Source organism: Narcine bancroftii, chromosome 2, assembly GCF_036971445.1.
Source record: "Narcine bancroftii isolate sNarBan1 chromosome 2, sNarBan1.hap1, whole genome shotgun sequence".
Lineage (NCBI taxonomy): Eukaryota > Metazoa > Chordata > Chondrichthyes > Torpediniformes > Narcinidae > Narcine > Narcine bancroftii.
The window spans coordinates 322,245,418-322,265,271 of record NC_091470.1 but is presented as its reverse complement, the minus strand read 5'-3'; the positions used below and the strand labels follow the sequence as shown (position 1 = coordinate 322,265,271).

The 19,854-nt window shown below is 38.5% G+C and overlaps 2 protein-coding genes across 2 annotated transcripts in view; one reads left to right on the top strand and one right to left on the bottom strand.

Annotated features, from left to right (window-relative positions):
• Positions 1-9,985, top strand: part of cibar1 (CBY1 interacting BAR domain containing 1) — a 53,303-nt gene extending 43,318 nt beyond the window's left edge. Inside the window, exon 8 of the mRNA XM_069921918.1 lies at positions 9,692-9,985. Coding sequence (XP_069778019.1) covers positions 9,692-9,805 — 114 coding nt within the window. The 3' untranslated portion in view covers positions 9,806-9,985. The remainder of the gene's footprint in view (positions 1-9,691) is intronic.
• LOC138755605 (RNA-binding protein 12-like) overlaps positions 1-19,854 on the bottom strand; it is a 56,145-nt gene that overhangs the window by 8,632 nt on the left and 27,659 nt on the right. The gene's annotated exons all lie outside the window — the stretch shown is intronic.

Genomic DNA, 19,854 nt, shown 5'->3' with positions numbered 1-19,854 from the left:
CTGATGATATCACGGTAGTAATACCTCTGAGTGATGTTACAAGCGCAGAGGACCCCAAAAACCAGCAGCAATAGAGATGCACCACAACACAGGATTATAATTAAACAAGAAAACAGAATTAAACTTTAACTTATTACTTAACCTACTTAATCCCCCCTCTAATACTAAATGCAGGTGTGTGTAATGTATATTTAAGATTAGCAAAGTTATTTGGATCACAGTCCAATCTCACTGGTTGCAGGCAATTCTTGTACTGTGCACAGAAGTTAGCATTAACAAAGCTCACCAGGCTTTGGTGTTTAACAGGCAAATGGTTACCAAAAAGGAGGGTTCTTGCTGGTTTTCAGAGAGAGATTCCTTTTCCAGGACATCCACAACGGATTCCTTCTCAATCAGTCTTGCTGACGAAACTTGCCTCCTTCAGGGTCTCCAGATGATCCTCTTTCTTTCAGGTCACTTTTCAGACTGCCAGTCTTCTCCTTTGACCAGGCAGCTTTCCAAATTTTGCCAGCTTGTCCCTCTGGAACTGATTCCTGGTGAATCCTTCACTCTCTGTTTCACATCTTCCCTCTCTGAGAGGAAAACTTCTGCCTGCCTACAAAAATCACATGCTCTCTCCCAGGCAAGCTACTTTGAATGTTGCTACTTTGTTACTCCTCCACAAAAAAGCATTCTGCAAAAGTCCTGCAAAAACTCCGTGTTTTGAAATGTTTGTGTGAAAGCTGCTCTAACAATCCCTCCCAAACCACTTCTAAATACTCTGTCACAATGGAAAGCCCTGCAAAAGGTAGTGGACACAACCCAGTACATCACAGGCACCACCATTAAGAAAATCTTCATTGGACCCTGCTGTTAGAGAGCAGCAACGATCATCAAGGGTTCGCACCACCCAGGACATTCTTGCTACTGCCATCAGGGAAGAGGTGCTACAAGACTCTGACCATCAGGTTCAGGAACAGTTGCTACCCCTCTACCATCAGACTTCTCAACAAACTGATAGACACATTGAAGGACTCTTATTTGCATATTATTTATTATTGTATATTTTATCTTTCGTATTGTACAATTGATTTACATTTCTCTCTTTCTTTACACTTCTCTCTTTTGTATACATTTCTTGAGTATTTTTTTTGCATGACTAATAAGTAGAAATCCTGCCTAGCCTACAGGAAATAGAACCTCAGGGTGGTGTGTAATGTCATATATGAACTCTTACAATAAATTTGAACAAACACTGTAGTGTTTGCAATTTTGGCAACTGTAAAAATATATTCATTGTATAGGAGTTTCCCTGGAACTTAGTGAGAGGTTGGAGATGCAAATCCAGTGTGCAGATTTCTATCAGTGACAAGGGTATATTTGAATAAAGTAATACAAAAAAAGAGAATTGTGGATATTTAGGTATCTAATAAACATTTAGAATTGTTACAAAATATAATAGCCATAAAATTCTTAGATACCCTCTCTGTGGCCAGAAGAATGCAAATATAAACACAAAAATTATTGGGGTTGTGAATAGTGAAGAAGGTTGCCCAAAGATGCAGCAGGATATAGATCAAATGAAAATTTGGGTGGAAAAATGGCAGATGGACTTCAATCGGACAAATATGAGGTGAAGCATTTTGGCAGGTTAGATGCAAAGAATAAAATAGGAGCATTGATGTACAGAGGGATCTTGGAGTAAAGATCTGTAGCTCTCTGAAAATGATAATATTTTGGGTGGGAAAGAAGGTATAATACAGACTTGCCTTCATTGATCAAATCATTCAGTACAAGAGTTGGGGAGTCTTGTTGCAGCTGTGTAAAACTTTGGTGAAGCCACATTTGGAGCATTTCTGGTCACCATATCACGGGAAGGAGATAGATGCTTTGTACAGGATGCAAAAGACGATTACTAAGATGTTGCCAGGATTGTAGAGTATTAGCTACAAGGTGATAGTGAAGAAACTTGGATTGTTTTCTCTGGCATGTCAAAGGTTGAGGGACGACATGATCAATTATATAAAACTATAGATGATGCAAAAAGTGGAGATGATTTTTTTCCAAAGATGGAAATGTTAAATACAGGAGAGCTTAGTTTTAAAGTGAAAAGACAAAAAGTTTAAAGAATTTCAAAGCAGGTTACACAGAGATATAATATGCCAGGAACGTACTGGCATCAGGAGGTGGTAAAAATAGATATGATAGTAAGTTTTAAGAGTTACTAAAATAGACACATGAACAGGCTAGGAATAGAGAGATATGGACCATCTAAAGGCAAATGGGAGTAATTTAGGCTAACATTATGGTTACTGCCAACATAGTGGGCCAAAGGGCCTGTTCCCATGCTGAATGAGGAGGTACAACAGCCAGAGACCAAAAGACCATAAGACATAGGAGCCAAAATAGGCCATTGAGCCTGCCATATCATTTAATCCTGAGCTGATCCATTTTCCCACTCAGCCCCACTGCCCTACCTTCTCCCCATAGCCTTTGATGCCCTGGCTAATCAAGAACTGTGAGAAACAGAAGTACCTTCACAGAATTTGCTCGAGACAAAAATTGAAAACAATGCAAAGTTGGGTGCTTCCCCTTACCTTGGGAATACACACATACACTGGGGTTCAACCAACTTTCATACAGTTTATTTCAGTATAGAAGTACCCTCCCCCTTACATTCTTCTGTCTCCTGGATGAGTTTAGCATGAGGAAATCCTGTCTGCCTACGTGCTGTTTCTGTGAACTTGGAGGACCGGGGGGGTATCCTGTCGGTGTCCCATCATGCCATTGTCCTTATTCACACCTTCCTGACTCTCAGAGCTTATAAACTTCTTATTTGCAGAACTTGCTAATTCTGTCTAAGGCTAGAAGACCCTTATCTTATTCAGACTAACTTTACTTCCTACATTCTATTATCTATCCTTATCCTATTCATACTGGCTTTATTCATTACACATATATCCATACTAGTTTTCTTCATCTTTCACATTTTCATATTAGTTTTACTCATCTCTCACAAGAACCCATCAGTCTCTGCCTTAAATATACTCAATTACCTGGCCTCCACAACAGTCTGTGGCAACATATTTCATAGAATTACCACCCACTGGCTAAATAAATTCTTCTGCATCTCTGTTCAAAGCAAATGCCCTTCAATCCTGAATGCCTTTCAACATTTTCAATGAAATCATCCCTCATTCTCCTAAATTCCATGAATGCAAGCTAACAGTTGTCAAAACTTTTTCACATGATAACCCTTTCATTCCTGGAATCATCTTTGTCAACTTCCTCTGAACCTTCAACATTAGCACATCCTTTCTTAAATGAGGAGCCCAAAACTGCTCACAATACTTTAATTGAGATCTCACCAATGCCTTATAAAGCCTCAGCATCACATCCCTGCTCTTCTATTCTATTCCTCTTGAAATAAATAACAGCATTGCATTTGCCTTCTCCAGTGGCCACAATTGGTGACCCCAATGAGTCCAAAAACTTACTTTTGGACAAACATGGAATCTGCTGCCATTGCTGTGAGGCTACCACATTTCTGGATAGTTGAGCCTGAACAGGCTGAAGCACAATTTCACCTTGGCAAAGTAGAATTGGACACCACTCGTTATTACAATCTTGTCAATGCCCTGAACCAGGCCATTGCTAAGAGGGTCAGTGACTTCCTATGGGATCCACCACATACCAGCAAATATGATGCTTTCAAAGCACTTTTATTACATGTATTTGGTATGTCCTGCAGGGAAAAGGCAGCTAAACTACTACATTTCGAAGGGTTGGGAGACCAAGCCCCTGCAGAACTAATGGATAAAATGCTGTTCCTGGAACTGGAGAAAGGCCCAATATGTTATTCAAGCAGCTCTTTTTAGGACGAATGCCAGATGATATTAGGCTCTTGTATTCCAAGTGTTCATTTGAAAACCCAAGGGCTGAGCAGCAGAGGCAGACATTATATGGCTAGCTAAGAAGCACAGCAAGGAAAGACCAGTCTGCACAACCAACTCCTCCGATACTGACCCCATGTCACACTCTAGTGCTTTTAACACATCACTCCCTACAAGTACGCAACAACCCAAGACACAGACCCGCAAGTGCCTTCCACCCTGCCTGTTTAAGGGAAATGCCCAGGCCAACCGCCAGTAAAGGCTGCAGTGGATGGCAAGAAACCTGCAAGCCTATTTATGTATGGGACCAGTTGTCCCAATGAAAATTTCTGGTGGACACAGGTTAAGAGGTTAGTGTATTTCCACCCACTGGTTTTGACACCTGCCATCCTATCCCGAACCTGCAACTACAAGCAGTTAACAGTTCCAAAATTCTAACTTTTGGCACCAGGAAGATGAATGTCAAGTTAAAGAATACGTAATATAAAAAACAAAAACAAACTACAACTACTCCTCCCCAACCGCCCTCAGCAAACCCGGCAAGGGGAGCATACAAAGAGCAATTAAAAAAAACTTATACAACCCTTTAAGATCTTACTAAACCCATACAATTCAAATAAGGCGACCACATCTTCATTAAAAAATCATAATTATCATACAAACTGTATGTTAATTTCTCCATATAAATACAAGATTTCAACTCATTATTGCCAATGAATTATATTCACCTCCACCTCATCCTTCCATGAAATAACCACGCATTTACATGCTACCGCCAATGCTAGACAAAGAAAAGCTATCGGAAACTTATTCAACCCCAAATCAGTAAGTAGGGCAGTACAACTCAACAGGAAAAGTTTTTGATCTAATAGAAACTTAATCTTAAACAATTTTTGAAGAAATTCCCTAATTTTTTGCCAAAATGGTTGAACTGTACCACAAAACCAAACTGAATGTAGAAATGTTCCTACACATACTCCACATCTAAAACACATTTCTGAATTACTAAATCCATATTTTTTTCAATTTCTCAGGTGTCAGACACAACTGATGCAAAAAGTCTGGACCTTTCATACCTATCAATAAATTCCTTTTAGTCAAAATCTCTAACAAATGTTTTAAAATTGATACATTATATCCCTGTAATAAAATAGGCTTCCACTTAAATAGAAAGTAATGTGGATAAGATTCTGAAATACTAGCCAATTCTACCCTAGCCCAAGTAGGAGGATACGAAACATCCAAGATACAAATCTTAATTGGGCAGCTTCATAATAATTTTGAAAATGAAGCAATTGAAGACCTCCCAATGCATATTTCCAAGTTAATTTATGTAATGCTACTCAGCTAACTTCCCCCTCCATAAAAACTCTCGTACTACTTTATTTAAATCTTGGAAAAAAGATTTAGGAAGTAAACAAGTAATCATCTGAAAAAGATAATGAATTCTCAGAAAAACGTTCATCTTAATACAATTTACTTGACCTGTTAATGACAAAGGAAATTCCCTCCATTTAATCAAATCAGTCTTAATTTTTATCATTAACGGCACATAATTTAATTTATATAATGATTGAATATTAACATCAATCATTATACCCAAGTATTTAACTTTATCAGTCCAACGAAGTTTAGTAATTTGTCTACACAGATCATAATTTGCATTAGAAATTGGTAATATTTCATTTTTATCCCAATTCACCTTATATCCTGACAATACACCATACTGTTCTAAGCATTCTTGCAAATGTATTAAAGAATGTTCCGGATTAGTTAAATATATCAAAACATCATCAGCAAATAAATTAATCTTATATTCATCTTCCGCTATTCTTATACCTCTAATATTCTCGTTCTGCCTTATAGTTTGAGCTAGTGGTTCGATGACCATTGCAAATAGAGCTGGTGACAAAGGACAACGACGAGTTGAACGCGATAGTTTAAATATCGAAGGCATTTGACCATTTGGTCGCCATCGTAGCCACTGGGTTATTGTATAGAGCCTTAACCCAATCAATAAAAAAGGGTCCAAATTTAAATTTCTCTAACACCTTAAATAAAAGATTCCATTCGACCCGATCAAAAGCTTTTTCAACATCGAAAGCAACTACCATTGGTAGGTTGGGCTGCTGAGATGATGCATTGATCAACGAAATAACTTAAAATATTATCAGAAGCATACCTATTTTTAATAAAACCAGCCTGATCTGTATGTACCAATTGAGGCAAATACTTAGCAAGTCTATTTGTCAGTATTTTCGCTATTATTTTATAAACTACATTCAGTAAAGAAATTGGTCTATACGAAGCTACATTCAAAGGATCTCTATCTTTTTTTGGTATAACCGTTATTATTTCACTCAAACACAAATCTGGTAAAGCTTGTTCCTGAGTCACTTGTTGAAGGACATCCATAAATAGAGGAGACAAATCCTCATAAAAAACTTTATAAAATTCAACAGTGAATCCATAATCTCCTGGAGACTTCCCATTGGGCATTTGTTGAATAATGTCCTTTATCTCTAAATCAGTAAAAGGAGACTGGACATCGTTGGTCTGCTTCCTGTTTGAAGAGGATACTGTTATCTTTTTACAGTTATAGACAGGTTTACGCGATGGCCTAAGGCCATGCCTATGGTGGATGCTACCGCAGATACTTGTGATCAGGCGTTCTTCAGTTCCTAGGTGTTTCGTTTTTGTTTATCGGTGCATGTTACTTTGGATAGAGGACCACAATTTACCTCCTCGCTGTGGACCGCCTTGTCTCGCTTCCTCGGTGCAACAGTTCATCATACAAATGGCTATCATCCCCAGGCCAATGGAATGGTAGAAAGATTTAATCGACATCTCAAGTCAGCCTTGATGGCGCGGTTAAAGGGCCTGAACTGAGCTGATGAACTGCCCTGGGTATTACTGGGCATTAGAACAACTCCAAAGGAGGACTTCCAAGCTTCATCTGTAGAGCTCGTGTATGATGCACTGTTGGTGGTTACAGGGGAATTCAGCCTATACCATTCCAACTCCAGAGTTGATCCTAAGGAACTGTTGAGCAGGCTAAGGGAGACTGTAGGAAAATTGACCCTCCTACCACCATCATCACATGGAAAACACTCTTCCTTTGTGTCTGAAGATTTCAGAAACTGTGAATGTTTCCTTCATCCAAAGGGGAACATTTGGTCATCCTTTACAGATGTCCTACAGAAGGACCCTATAGGATACTCGGACAAACTAGGTCGACCTGTATTTTGGACATTGGAGGGAAGTCAGTCTTTCACTTTTGACAGGCTTAAACCTGCTCATGTGGACAAGTCTTCCCCACACTAGCAGGCAACAGTCTGTTGCAAAGTAAAACATCCTAAAAGTCAGACAAACCTTTCTGCCGGTTGTGGGGGGGGGGGGAAGAGGGGGAGGGGTGGCACTATGGCAGCCCCACAACTCCCAGGAGGCATCAAACCAGCCTTGTGACATTAGTGCATGTCACGCACATGATTCAGGCTTTTAAAAGGTTGTGCAGGTGATGAAGAGTAAATCTGTTTGATTCACTCTAAAAATGCCTTGTCTGGTTATTCTGTCTTGTCACTGCAATTCCAGTGACACACTGGCTTGGTCATGTGCCTCCAAATACTCCATAACTTCATCCTTGACAATTAACTCAAACATCTTCTCAACCACTGATGTAAAGGCTGCATAGTCTATAATTTCCTTTCTACTGCCTCCCACCCTTCTTGAATAATGGGGTGATATGTACGATTTTTCAATCCTCCAGGACCATACCAAAATCTAATGTTTCCTGAAATGTGATCATCAATGCCTCCTCTCTCTCCACCACTATTTCATTCAGAACCCAAAGGTGCAATCCATCTGGTCTAGGAAATATCCACCCAAAGACCATTCATTCAGTTTTCTGAGTACCTTCTCCCTTGAAATAATAATTGTTTATACTTGCAGATTTTTGTATCCTCTTTGATCTTATTTGCTAGCCTACTTTAATACTTAATATTTTTCTGCCTTATGAGTGTTTTAGTTACCGTACCTTCTGCAAGTTTTTTTAAAACCTACAAATCCTATCTTCCCATTAATTTTTTGCTTCTTGTATGCCCTTTTGTTTTTACTTTGTCTTTGACTTCTCTTATCAACCATAATTGTAACATTTTTCAATTTGAATACTTACTCTTTTTTGGTATGTATTAATCCTGCATATCTTCTTTCACCGTGCCTCAAAACGGAGCTACAACTCATTTGGCAAACACATCAAATGCTACCATGCTCTTAGAAAAGCTGATCAAAGGTGCAGATTATCTTCTTGTAGCTATCTGCTACAAAGACTAATTGCTATATGTTAGAAGTGGACTCCCACCATCTCAAGACTCCATTAACTTGATGGGGCAGATTGCTTTGGACCAAGTCCACAACACAGAGTCATCTCTGGCACTCAACTGCACTGGATATGGAGAGGATATTTATGCCCTCCAAGCCTCTGGCCGGGGGGTAAAATCTTCATGGCAACTGGGCTCCATTTGGCATTACACAAAAGCTCTTTCCTAGACCACTTGATAGGCTTTGACAGAAGTCAAGGCCGAAAATATCACTTTGCCTTTTTTCTAAGATGAAAGGCATTTTAAAGGGAAAGAAATGTATTTTTTTCAAATGACTTCAATGTTAAAAATAGAAAATATACTAATTAAAAAGTTAAACTAAATAAAAATAATTAGAAATGAAAATGCCATCCTCTGCCACTCAATCTGCAGCCATTTAATCACAAATGCAATTAATGTGGTCTCTAATTCTAAAACAGTTGATCTGACCAAGCCCATAAAAATCTAGCCTGACAGCTTACAATGGAGAAAGTAGCAGTGAGAGTAAAGGTTATGGTAAATAAAGATAATATAAATCAGTCTGGAGCATAATTACATGAACTAAATCTTCTGCAGCCAGGCACAATTGTAAAAGATTCCAACGAAGCATGAAAGGAGGATGAGACAATTACCAAAAAAATTAATGGGAAAACTATTGCAATCTTTGCAGAAATCCAGGTATACTCTGAATATGATTTTGGAAGAAAATAGTCCTTGCAAATTTCTAAAAAGGTCAGAATTGGAGCAGAGTAACAACATTGATAAATATGCAATTATTGGACTATAAAGTAAAACAGTAGGAGTGAATAAATGGTCAAAACAGTGTAGGTAAAATTAATGCAAGAGTCTCATGAGAATTTCTAGACTGCAAGTTATACAATGGGAGAAATGGGTAAGCAAGCAGAAGGAATTATGTGCTGTAATAGACATGAAGAAACCAAATGGTTCATACATAAAAGAGCTGCTACATTTAAAAGAAAGGGAAAAGTTTTGGAATTAAACATTTTAATATAGAAGATATTTCATGTGTTTAAAAGTGGCATTTTGGAATATGATTCTGTTTGAATGGAAAATAACAGAGTTGGCTTTAATGGTATTGGCTTTTGTATTGGAGGAGGAACACAACATTATAATTTTTTTTTAAATTTAGACATAACAGGCCATTTTGGCCCACTAGTCCGTGCCGCCCAATTTACACCCCATTAATCTGCACCCCCAGTATGTTTTTGAACAGTGGGAGGAAACGGGAGCCCCCTGAGAAAACTCACGCAGACATGGGGAGAACATACATACTCCTTACAGACAGCGCGGGATTCGAACCCTGGTCTTGTCCCGATCGCTGGTGCTGTAAAGGTGTTACACTTACCGTTATGTCAACCATGTCACCCAGTCAATACTGCTAAGTTATAAAATTTTAATACAGTCAGTGAAGTTTGGCTTTGATCTATTTTGTTTTGGATACAGCAACAAGAATGTAGGAGAAAAACTGTTGAAGACGATGATGAGGAAGAGGAAGATGATGAGGAGGAGGAAGAGGAAGATGATGATGAGGAGGAGGAGGAAGAAGAAGAAAATTGAAGCCAAGTCTGCATTTTCTTTTGGTTTTAAACAGTTATTTCTCTGTCAAGTGCATTATATTTTTATGAACAGAAAATTGTTCAGTCTTGCATATTTTAGAACTGCTCCAAGATATAACACTGCCAAACAATGCTTTCATTTTCTATGCCAAAAGATAATATATTAAAAGTTATAACTCATTGTTGTGTTTAAGTTCATTCCATTTATTATGCACATTTTTTTTTTAAATCATTCTAAAGTGCATCTTCTTGTTCAGTAAAGGCAATTTGTCAATCAGCCACATAAAATGTAACTGCAGATTCAGGTAACAAATTTATTTTAAGATAAACTCATGAAAATAAGCACAATATTTGAATTTTTGTGATCATACCTCTGTTAACAGTACCTATCTTTTTTTCCTTCAATTCTCTGGATATAATCAACATGAAAAAGCAAGGCATTTATACCTCATCTATGATTGGAATAGTTTCATTCAACCAAGATTTATTTCAGAAAGCAATTTACAGTCATATTAGTGTGATATATTGGCAAACACATCAATCTGGGAAAGGATAGCAGATATAATCTTCGAAGAGGATTGATAATCCATCTGTTATTTTATTGTCGCTACACAAGATTTTTTCACCTGCTGATTTGTTATCATCTTGTTATTCAAATTCTCAGGGTGAATATATTTTCTGGAATTTTAGTCCAACGATGGAAATATAATCACTTTATTATGCTATATTATATATTATACTCGGATTTTACTATATAAAATTATGGCCTATGGATTAACTGACAGTTAAAAGTTCAGAATAACTTGAAGTTTTGAAATTCATTAGAAATTGATTGAAACAGCTCCACAGCTCTGTATTCAAGATCACTATCACCTGCTTCTCCAACTGGAATTAATAGATTTTCTTTGCATCACACCTTCTCCATCCATTGGAAAATTCTTGGAGTTCATGTGCTGCAGCATGAGATATGTGATAGAAAATAAGTCCATTAAATCCTGCTAATTTTTTGCTTTTCAACTGAGGTTAACAGTAAAAGAGCAGGATGGGAACCAGAGTGTTAAGTCAGATATGGAGCATTTGGTGGAAAGGTAGATGCAATGTGCAGCATGACTATGAGGAAGGACAGGCAGTAGACAAGGAATAAATGCTGTCAGTTACATTGGCTTAAGTGTTTCATGAGAGAAGTATTAATAAGGGTGATGAAGTTAAGAACATGGAATTATGATGTTGCAGCCACTATGGAGACTTGGTTATTGGAAGGGCAAGATTGCTTGGTGTTGTAGGTCTTAGGTGTTTCAAAAGGAATAGGAAGGGAGGAATGGCAAAGCTAATTAGCTGTAATATCGCAACTTTATGAAGTAATTGAGGAGGAATTAATCCACTGAGCCAGTGTGGCAGTGAGTAAAAAAAAAAGGGAGGTATTGGAGGTATTCTGTCGACTTCCAAGAGCCATTGAGCAGGAAGTAGGTAGAGATTTTGGAAAGGTCCAAAAATAACAGGGTTATTGTCAGGAGGAACTTCAACTTTCCTGATATTGATTAGTACTTCCTTATTGCAAAAGGATTTAATGGGCAGAATTTGTAACATATTTCTGACACACTATGTGGACAGGCTGACGAGAGGAGAGGCCATACTGGATGCAGTACAGGTACACCCTGACTTGCAACCTATGTGGCTTAGTCCATCTGCACATACAACCGAATTTTTTAAATAAAAAGCAAATATAAGAAAAAATATAAAATTTATGTGGTCTGTGTTGTATTTGACAAACTATAACAGGGATACAGGGCTTGTAAGAGCCAAAATGTGTGAACTTACCTTGTTAGTTGGCATCCTGGGGAGCATAGGCTGAATGCATCCACCTTGATTCCAGGCACATGCCCAGTGGGTTGGTGTAGTGGAGTTCAGTTGGCGCATACGCGAGAGTTAAGGGAGTGAAATCAATATTGTCAGGGTGCTTAACTCCCGCAAATGTGCCAACCAAACTCCAATACACGAACCCACCACACATGCACACAGGAATCAAAATGGCCACACCCAGCTATGGACCCTGGGACACCAACTAATAAGGTAAGCATGGACCAAAATGTGGAAAGATTTGCCAAGTTTGATAGATAAATTCAGGAAGCTTTAAGTTGTTATCATCAAATCTCAATGAAAAAATATTTAATTAAAAGTTTGCTTTAATACATGTGCAGGCAAAATTTCAACCTGTGTCTGTTCCAAGATACAAACGATCCTATGGTCCCAATTACGGTTATAAGTCAGGGAGTACCTGTAATAGATAGTGAACCTGGTCAAGTAACAAACTCTTGGTGGACAAACATTTTGGAGAGAACGACCACAACCTCCTGACCTTTAGCATAGCCATAGACAAGGTTAGCAGCAGACGATATATGAAAGTAATTGGGGAAGGATAGATTATGCTGGCATTAGCAGGAATTTGGGAGTATAAATTAGGTACAGATGTTGAACAAAGGAACCCTTAGGTCCAAATCCTTAACTCTCAAGGTTGCTGCTCAGGGTGATAGGGTAGTTATAAATGCTGATAGTATGCTGACCTTTATTAGTTGGGGGGTTGAGTTCAAGAGTCGAGAGGTAATGTTGCAGCTCTTTAAAACTCTGGTTAGATCACACTTGGAATAGTGTTCAGTCTGGTCACCAAATTTCAGGAAGGATATGGAAGCTGTAGAGAGGAGATTTACCAGGATGATGCCTGGTTTGGAGAACGTGTCTTGTGAGGCAAGGCTAACAGAACTAGGGCTTTTTGGAGCAAAGAAGGATGAGAATCGACTTCAGAGGTCTACAAGATTATGAGAAGCATAGATCAGGTAGACAGCAAGAATCCTTTCAAGGAAGAGAGAAGCAAACACCAGAGGAAAGCTTAGGGAGACGTCAGGTGCAAGGTTTTTTTTAAAATATACAGAATAGTAGGTGCTTGGAATATATTGCCAGGAGTGGTGATGGAGGAGGCTACTACAATAGAGACTTTTAAAAATATTGTTAGACTGGCACATGGTACAAAAATAGAGGGTTATGGGTGTAAGGTTGGGAAGGTTTAGTTTGTTGAATAGTTTTCTATTGGTCAGCAGAACATCGTGACTGAAGGACTTGTATTGTACTGTAATGTTCTATGTTCTCAGGAATATACATGGCAGACGTGTGTAAGTTGTTTAGCGATCACTTGCATGGGTTCTGGATGGGTTTATCCCATTAAAACAGAGAAGGATTGTAGGGTAAAGGAACCAGTGTTGACAAGAGAAATGTAACATCCAGTCAAGAGGAAGAAGGAAGCATACTTAAAGTTTAGGAGGCAAAAGTCAAATGGTGCTCAAGAGAATTATAAGGTAGCCAGAAAGGAACTTTAGAAGAGATTTATGAGAGCTAGAAGACAACAAGAGAAAGCCTTGTCAATTGGAATGAAGGAAAACTTTGAAAAAATCTACACTAAGTTGAAGAACAGGAGAATGACAAGTGCCACTCAGGGATAAACAAAAAAACATGCCTGGAGGTGGGGGGGGGGTGTCCTTCATTAATACTTTGCTCCAGTGTTCGCTGAGAGGGACCTTAATGAATGTGAGGTCAGTGTAGAATAGGCTAATGTGCATGTTGAGGTAAAGGTAAGGCTTTTGAGAACTATTAGAATATAGAAAACTACAGCACAACAAAGGCCCTTTGGCCCTTGATGCTGTGCCAGCCCATATATTCCTTTTTAAAAACTCACCCTACCCCATAACCCTTTATTTTTCTTTCATCTGTGTGCCTGTCTAAGAGTCCCCTAAATGCTCTAATGTTCATTCCTGGCAAGGCATTCCAGGCACCCACAACTCTGTAAAAAAAAAAAAACTTACTCCTGATGTCTCCCCTAAGTTTCCCTCCCTTCACCTTGTACATTATGTCCTCTGGTGTATGCTATTCCTGCCTTGGGAAACAGGTGCTGGCTGTCCACCCTATCTATGCATCTTATAATCTTGTAGACCTCTATCAAGCCTTTTCTCGTCCTTCTACACTACAAAGAGGAAAGTCCCAGTTCTACTAACCTTGCCTCATGAGACTTTGTTTTCCAATCCACACAACATCCGGGCAAACTTCCTCTGCACACTCTCCATAGCTTCCACATTCTTCCTATAATGAGGTGACCAGAACATAACACAATACTCTAGGTGTGATACTCTAGGTGTGGTCTTACCAGAGGTAAAGGAACCAGGGTTGACAAGAGAAATGTAACATCCAGTCAAGAGGAAGAAGGAAGCATATTGCAACATGACCTATCTACTGAACTCAAGCCCGCTATGAATGAAGCCCAGCATCCCATAGGCCTTATTAACTATTCTATCATGGCGATCTTGAGGGTTGTAGATTTGAATGCCAAAGTCCTTCTGTTCATCCACACTCTTAAGTAACTGACCATTAACCCTGTACTCAGCCTTCTGGTTTGTCCTTCCAAAATGCATCATCTCACACTTATCTGGATTGAACTCCATCCGTCACTTTTCTGCTCAATTCTGCATCCAGTCTATGACCTCCTACCTTGAACAACCTTCAGCTCCATCCACAACTTCTCCAAGCTTCGTGTCATCTACAAACTTACTGACCCATCCTTCTGCCTTTTCATCCAGGTCACTTATTTTAAAAATCTCAAAGAGGCAGGATCCCAGAACAGATCCTTGCGGTGCACCTCTAGGCAGAATACATTCCTTCCACTTTTACTCTCTGCTTTCTTCCTGCAAGCCATTTTTTATCCACAAAGCCTTGTGGCTTTCTGGCCTTGTCAAATGCTTTACTAAAATCCACATCTACTGCCCTACTCTTATCAATTTATTTTGTTACCTCCTCAAAAAACTATTAGGCTCACGAGGCACGACCTTCCCTTCACAAAGCCATGCTATCTATCCTGAGTAGATCATACTTCTCCAATGCTCATGGATCCTATCCCTTAAGAATCCTCTCCAATAGTTTGGACAGCACTGACTCACCAATATACAATTCCCCAGATTCTCCCCATTACCTTCTTTTAAACAAGGGGATCACATTTGCCATTCTTCAATCCTCCAGCACCTCTCCTGTAGCCAAATATATATTTTTTTTAAATCATAGCTATTGCCCCAGCTATCTCTTCTCTAACTTCCACAGCAGCCTGGTGTATATCACTTCTAGCCCCAGGGACTTATTAATCTTGATGTTTTTAAGAAGATCCAACACTTCTACATTGTTCAGCACACAAGCCTCACCTATTTCATCCTCACCCTGATCAAGGTCCTTTTGTGAATACTGAAGCAAAGTATTCATTTAGGACCTCCCAACCTCTTCTGCTTCCAGTCATGTTACCTCCTTTATCCTTTAGCAGTCCCACCTTCATTCTCATCATCCTTCTGTTCTTCTCATACACATAGAATGCCAAGGACTTCTCATGCCCCCTTTGAGCTCTCCTAAGTCATTTCTTAAGCTCTTTCCTGACTACCATACATTTCTTATGATCCCTTCCTGTTTCTTAATATCTTTCTATAGGGTTCATAAGTCCCCAGAGCCAGACAGGATATAGCACAAATGATTATGGGAAATGAAGGAAAAGATTGCTTGTGGCTTTGATAATCTTTGAATCCTCCCTGGCCACAAGAATGGTATATGAGAAATGGAAGATGGCAAATGATGTTCAAGATAGGCAACAGGGATACACACCAGTGAGTTTTGTCAGTGGGGAAAACTATTCAAGGTAATTCTTATGAACAAGATTTTAAAAGCATGTGGAGAATCAGTGCTATTAGGGATAGTCATCATGGCTTTGTGAGAGGCAGATTGTGTCTCACAACCCTATCTGAGATTTTTGAGGGGGTGACAAAGAAAATTGATGAAGGTAGAGTAGTGGGTGTGTGAACTATAGATTTTAGGAATGTATTTGGCTCATCTTGAAAGTCACAAGGTATAAGATCCATGGAAACCTAGCTGTGGGGTTTTGGAATGGCTTGCCCACAAAAAGAAGAGGGTGCTAATAGATGAAGCATATTCTTCCTGGAGATCATTCACTAGTGGTGTTCTAAAAGGACTACTGCATTTTTGTGATTTTTTATAAATGACTTGTACAAAGAAGTTGAGGATTAGATCTGTAAAATTTCAGATGGCATAAAGGTTGGAGCTGTGGATAGTGCAGAATATAGACAAGATACAGAATTGGGCAGAGAAGTGGTGATAAAGTTCAATCTGGAAAAGTGTGGTCATACACTTTGGAAGATCAAACCTGAAGGCAGAGTATATGGTTAATGGCAGGATTCATAAAAATCTGGAGGAATAGAGAGATCTTGGTGTCCAAGCCCCTATATCACCCAAGGCAGTGGTTCTCAACCTTTTTCAGTCTCAGGCCCACCTGGCTTCCAGCCTAACATGCTATGGCCCACTCATGGCAATGACTGAGAAATATTTTCCTCAAAGGCTGCTCTGTGAGAATTATATCTTTGTCTGATTTCAATTATTTTATTTAACATTTTTAAATAACAAAAACACAAGCACACAATGAACATAATCAAAATCAAAGCTCAAGCCACTTTAATTAGACCCCTGTTCCTGAAGTTTCTTCATCAATTTCCACATCTTGGTTCTATTGGAGATAATGAACACCTGCGTTCTGCCTCCACTTCAATGTGGTTTTGTGCTTTTGTCTTCAACTGCAGCAACATAAGTGGTTGTGAAGGGCAGGATCTTCTGAAGACACTCCTTTGCAATGTTGGGGTAACTATCCATTATTTTTAGCCAAAACTCAGAGAAAGATGAAGTCTCAAATATGTCTCTGCATCCAGAATCGTTTTGAAGGTCAATAAGTTCATCTTGTAGATCATCAGGGACCTTGTTGACTTTAATAAGAGGTACCTCACCAGGACCAGTCCTCAGCTGATTTCTGGGAAGTAGTGCAGGAATTCTCTGAGGCAGCTGGGATGCAAGACAACTTCCTTTAACAACCACTGCTGAAAGAAATTCAAAAGTGGCAAAGTTCCCTTCCTCAGCCTTGTTTCCAGTTTTCAAGCTTTTGTATAAATACACTGAGAGTATCAGCAAATGATGATGTCCTTGCCTTGCACCCTGAGATTCAATTTCTTCAATTGATCATAAATATTCACAAGGTAGGCAAGATGAAATACACACTGCTTTTCATCAAAGCAGGTTTCAAGTCCATACTTTACCTGCATCTTCAAGAACAACTACAATTCTTCTCATAGTTCAAATACTTGTGGCACAATGTTTCCTGTTGATAGCCAATGCACTATGGTGTAGTAGACCAGGTTCTTATACAGAGAGCAGCAATGTATAATAAATTTTGTGTTTGAAACACAATGTTGACACAGTGGAATCACACAATTTCTTGGCACTTCTATTTTAATTTAATAAGTGTAGTGGCTCAGTAACCACGATGTGACCAGTTCACAAGATGGCTGACGAATGTGGAAACCACTCAGACCCCATGGGAGAACAATGACTTTTGTCCAAGGTGCCAGCCCACATGGCAGAAAATGAGCAACGGTGGGAACACTGACCAATCCAAGGCCAGCACTGCTGTGATGTCACTCCTGTCATCAGTAGTGGGGAGAGAATGCAAGCAGAGCTGCCAGTGTGATAAATCAGTCTTTGACTTCAACTTCTTGGGTGTTTGTCATTCTTTCCACACATCAAGGCAGCGCACATGCTACATTGGTAACCTCAACATGTTCAACAGCCAGTTAGACCAAATTTGACAGACCAAGCAGCTTTTCAGGTGGTTTTGCTGTAGCTGCCAGCGTTCTTGGCATCATAGCCACATGTGTGGTTCAAGAAGGCCAAGGCCCAGTTCCACCTCTGACAGATCACCATCAACGACACGTTACTACCTGGTGTTAAGCTCGCTTGACCAGGACACGGCAGCAAGGGTTGTCAACTTCCTGTGGCAGCCTTCAGAGCAAGGCGAATACAATGCCCTCAATGATGAAATAAGCTGTAAACCCAAACAAAAGTGGGAACAAGATCTAAACATAAAGATAAAGAATGAAACATGGGAAAAGCTATGCTCCGGAACTATGAGAAATATAATAAACACGAGGTTACGCATGATACAATATAATTGGTTACATAACACCACAAAAGTTAAATAAATGGGATCGAACATTATCAGATAGATGTTTTCGCTGCAAGAAGGAAACAGGAACAACAGTACATGCAATTTGGGCATGTGAGAAAGTGGAAAAGTTTTGGGAAGATCTAAATCAGGTATTAAATAAAATCACAAAAATCAACATACCAAAAAAATCCAGAGATCTTTTTTTCTAAGTAATATAAGAAGTAAAGAATTAGGCCTCAAATTAGATGAAGCACAAAAAAAGATTTACGATGATAGCCTTAGCTGTAGCAAAAAAATGTATAATGTCAACTTGGAAATCAGAAGAGAGCCCGAGAGTACAGCAATGGTACATAGAAATGAATAAATGTATTCCATTGGAAAAAAATAATGTATTTTTTAAAAAATAAAGTCACATTATTTGAACAAATTTGGGAACCATAAATGGAACACAACAGAGAGGGCCTACAGTGGACCTCCACGATAGAATGAGAAGACGAAATGAACTGACCCAGTATGTAAAAGTAGATGACACAATTTGCTTGTTTATTTTCATTGTGTGATGACATTGGTTAATGGGTTTATTGTATTGTATATGTTGAATGTTTAATGGGTTTGGAGGGGGGTGGGAAGGAGGGAGGGAAGGGAGGGGGAAAAGGGGAGAAAATGACACTGTATATTCAAAAGGGAAATGTTTGTGTGTATTTTGCTTAATATGGTTCATAGTGTGAAAAATAAAAAAAAAATTAAAAAGCTATTAGCCCACACTTTCAGGCTCTCACAGTGTGAGCGCGCAACCCACAGTTGTTGCATATGGACAGACTGGGGGACACTGCCCTATCCACCCTCATTAGCAAGATGCTCCCCCTTGCTGAGGGACACAGGCTTTGTCTAGTCTTCGAGCAGATTTTCCTGGAGGAGCTGCCTGAGGATATCAGACTCTTTTTTTGAAAATTTTATTCATCATTTGCATCAAAACAAAAAAGAATAATTCAATAATACCGTAATTATCGTAAGTCATACAAAAAAATTAATTTTTCTCCCCAACCCCCCTCACTTCCAAAAAGAAGAAAAAGAACAACTACTTCTACATATATATTATTAGTATTGATTACTTTTATAGCTTCTAATTGAGAGGAGTTGGGTAAAGTGGAGAAGGTGGATGGAATTTTATTTATAAAATCCAAACATGGTTTCAAAATTTTACAAAAATTTTCAACTTTATTTCTTAAACTATATGCAATTTTTTATAAAGGTATACAATTTTGCATTTCAATATGCCATCTGCCTAATAATACCACATTTTCAGTTTTCCACGTTACTGCTGTCTATACATTTCTTTGCAGTCACTACTGATGTACTTTAAAAAAATTTCTTGATATTTATCCAATTTCACTTTTACATATTTTTCATGTATATTCCCAAGTAAAAATATTCTTGGATCTTTTTGTATCTTTATCTTCAAAATTTGTCCTAGTAATATACTCATTCGAAAATCTTTCCATTTTCTCACAGGACGAAATGTAAAAAAAGTCCCTGTTTCCTTAGTACATTGAAAACAATTATCTGAATAATTTGAAGTACATTTAATTTATGTGGAGTATAGAACAATTGATGAAGAGAATTATATTGAACAATTTGATATCTAGCATTTACTATATTCTTAACACTCTCTTGACACAATTTTGACCATATTTCCTCTTGAATTTGTATATTTAAATCTCTCTCCCATTGTAATTTTGATTTGTATAAATCTTTTTTCCTCGTAGTTTCTTGTAATTTTATGTACATATTAGAAATAAATTTCTTAACCATAAGTGCATCTGTTATTATACCTTCAACTTGACTTTGTTCTGGGAGTCTCAAATCTGTGCCTAATTTATTTTTTAAGTATGATTTTAATTGGTAATATGCAAAAATTGTATTATTTTGTATATTACATGTGTCTTTTAATTGCTCAGAAGTTAAAAAGA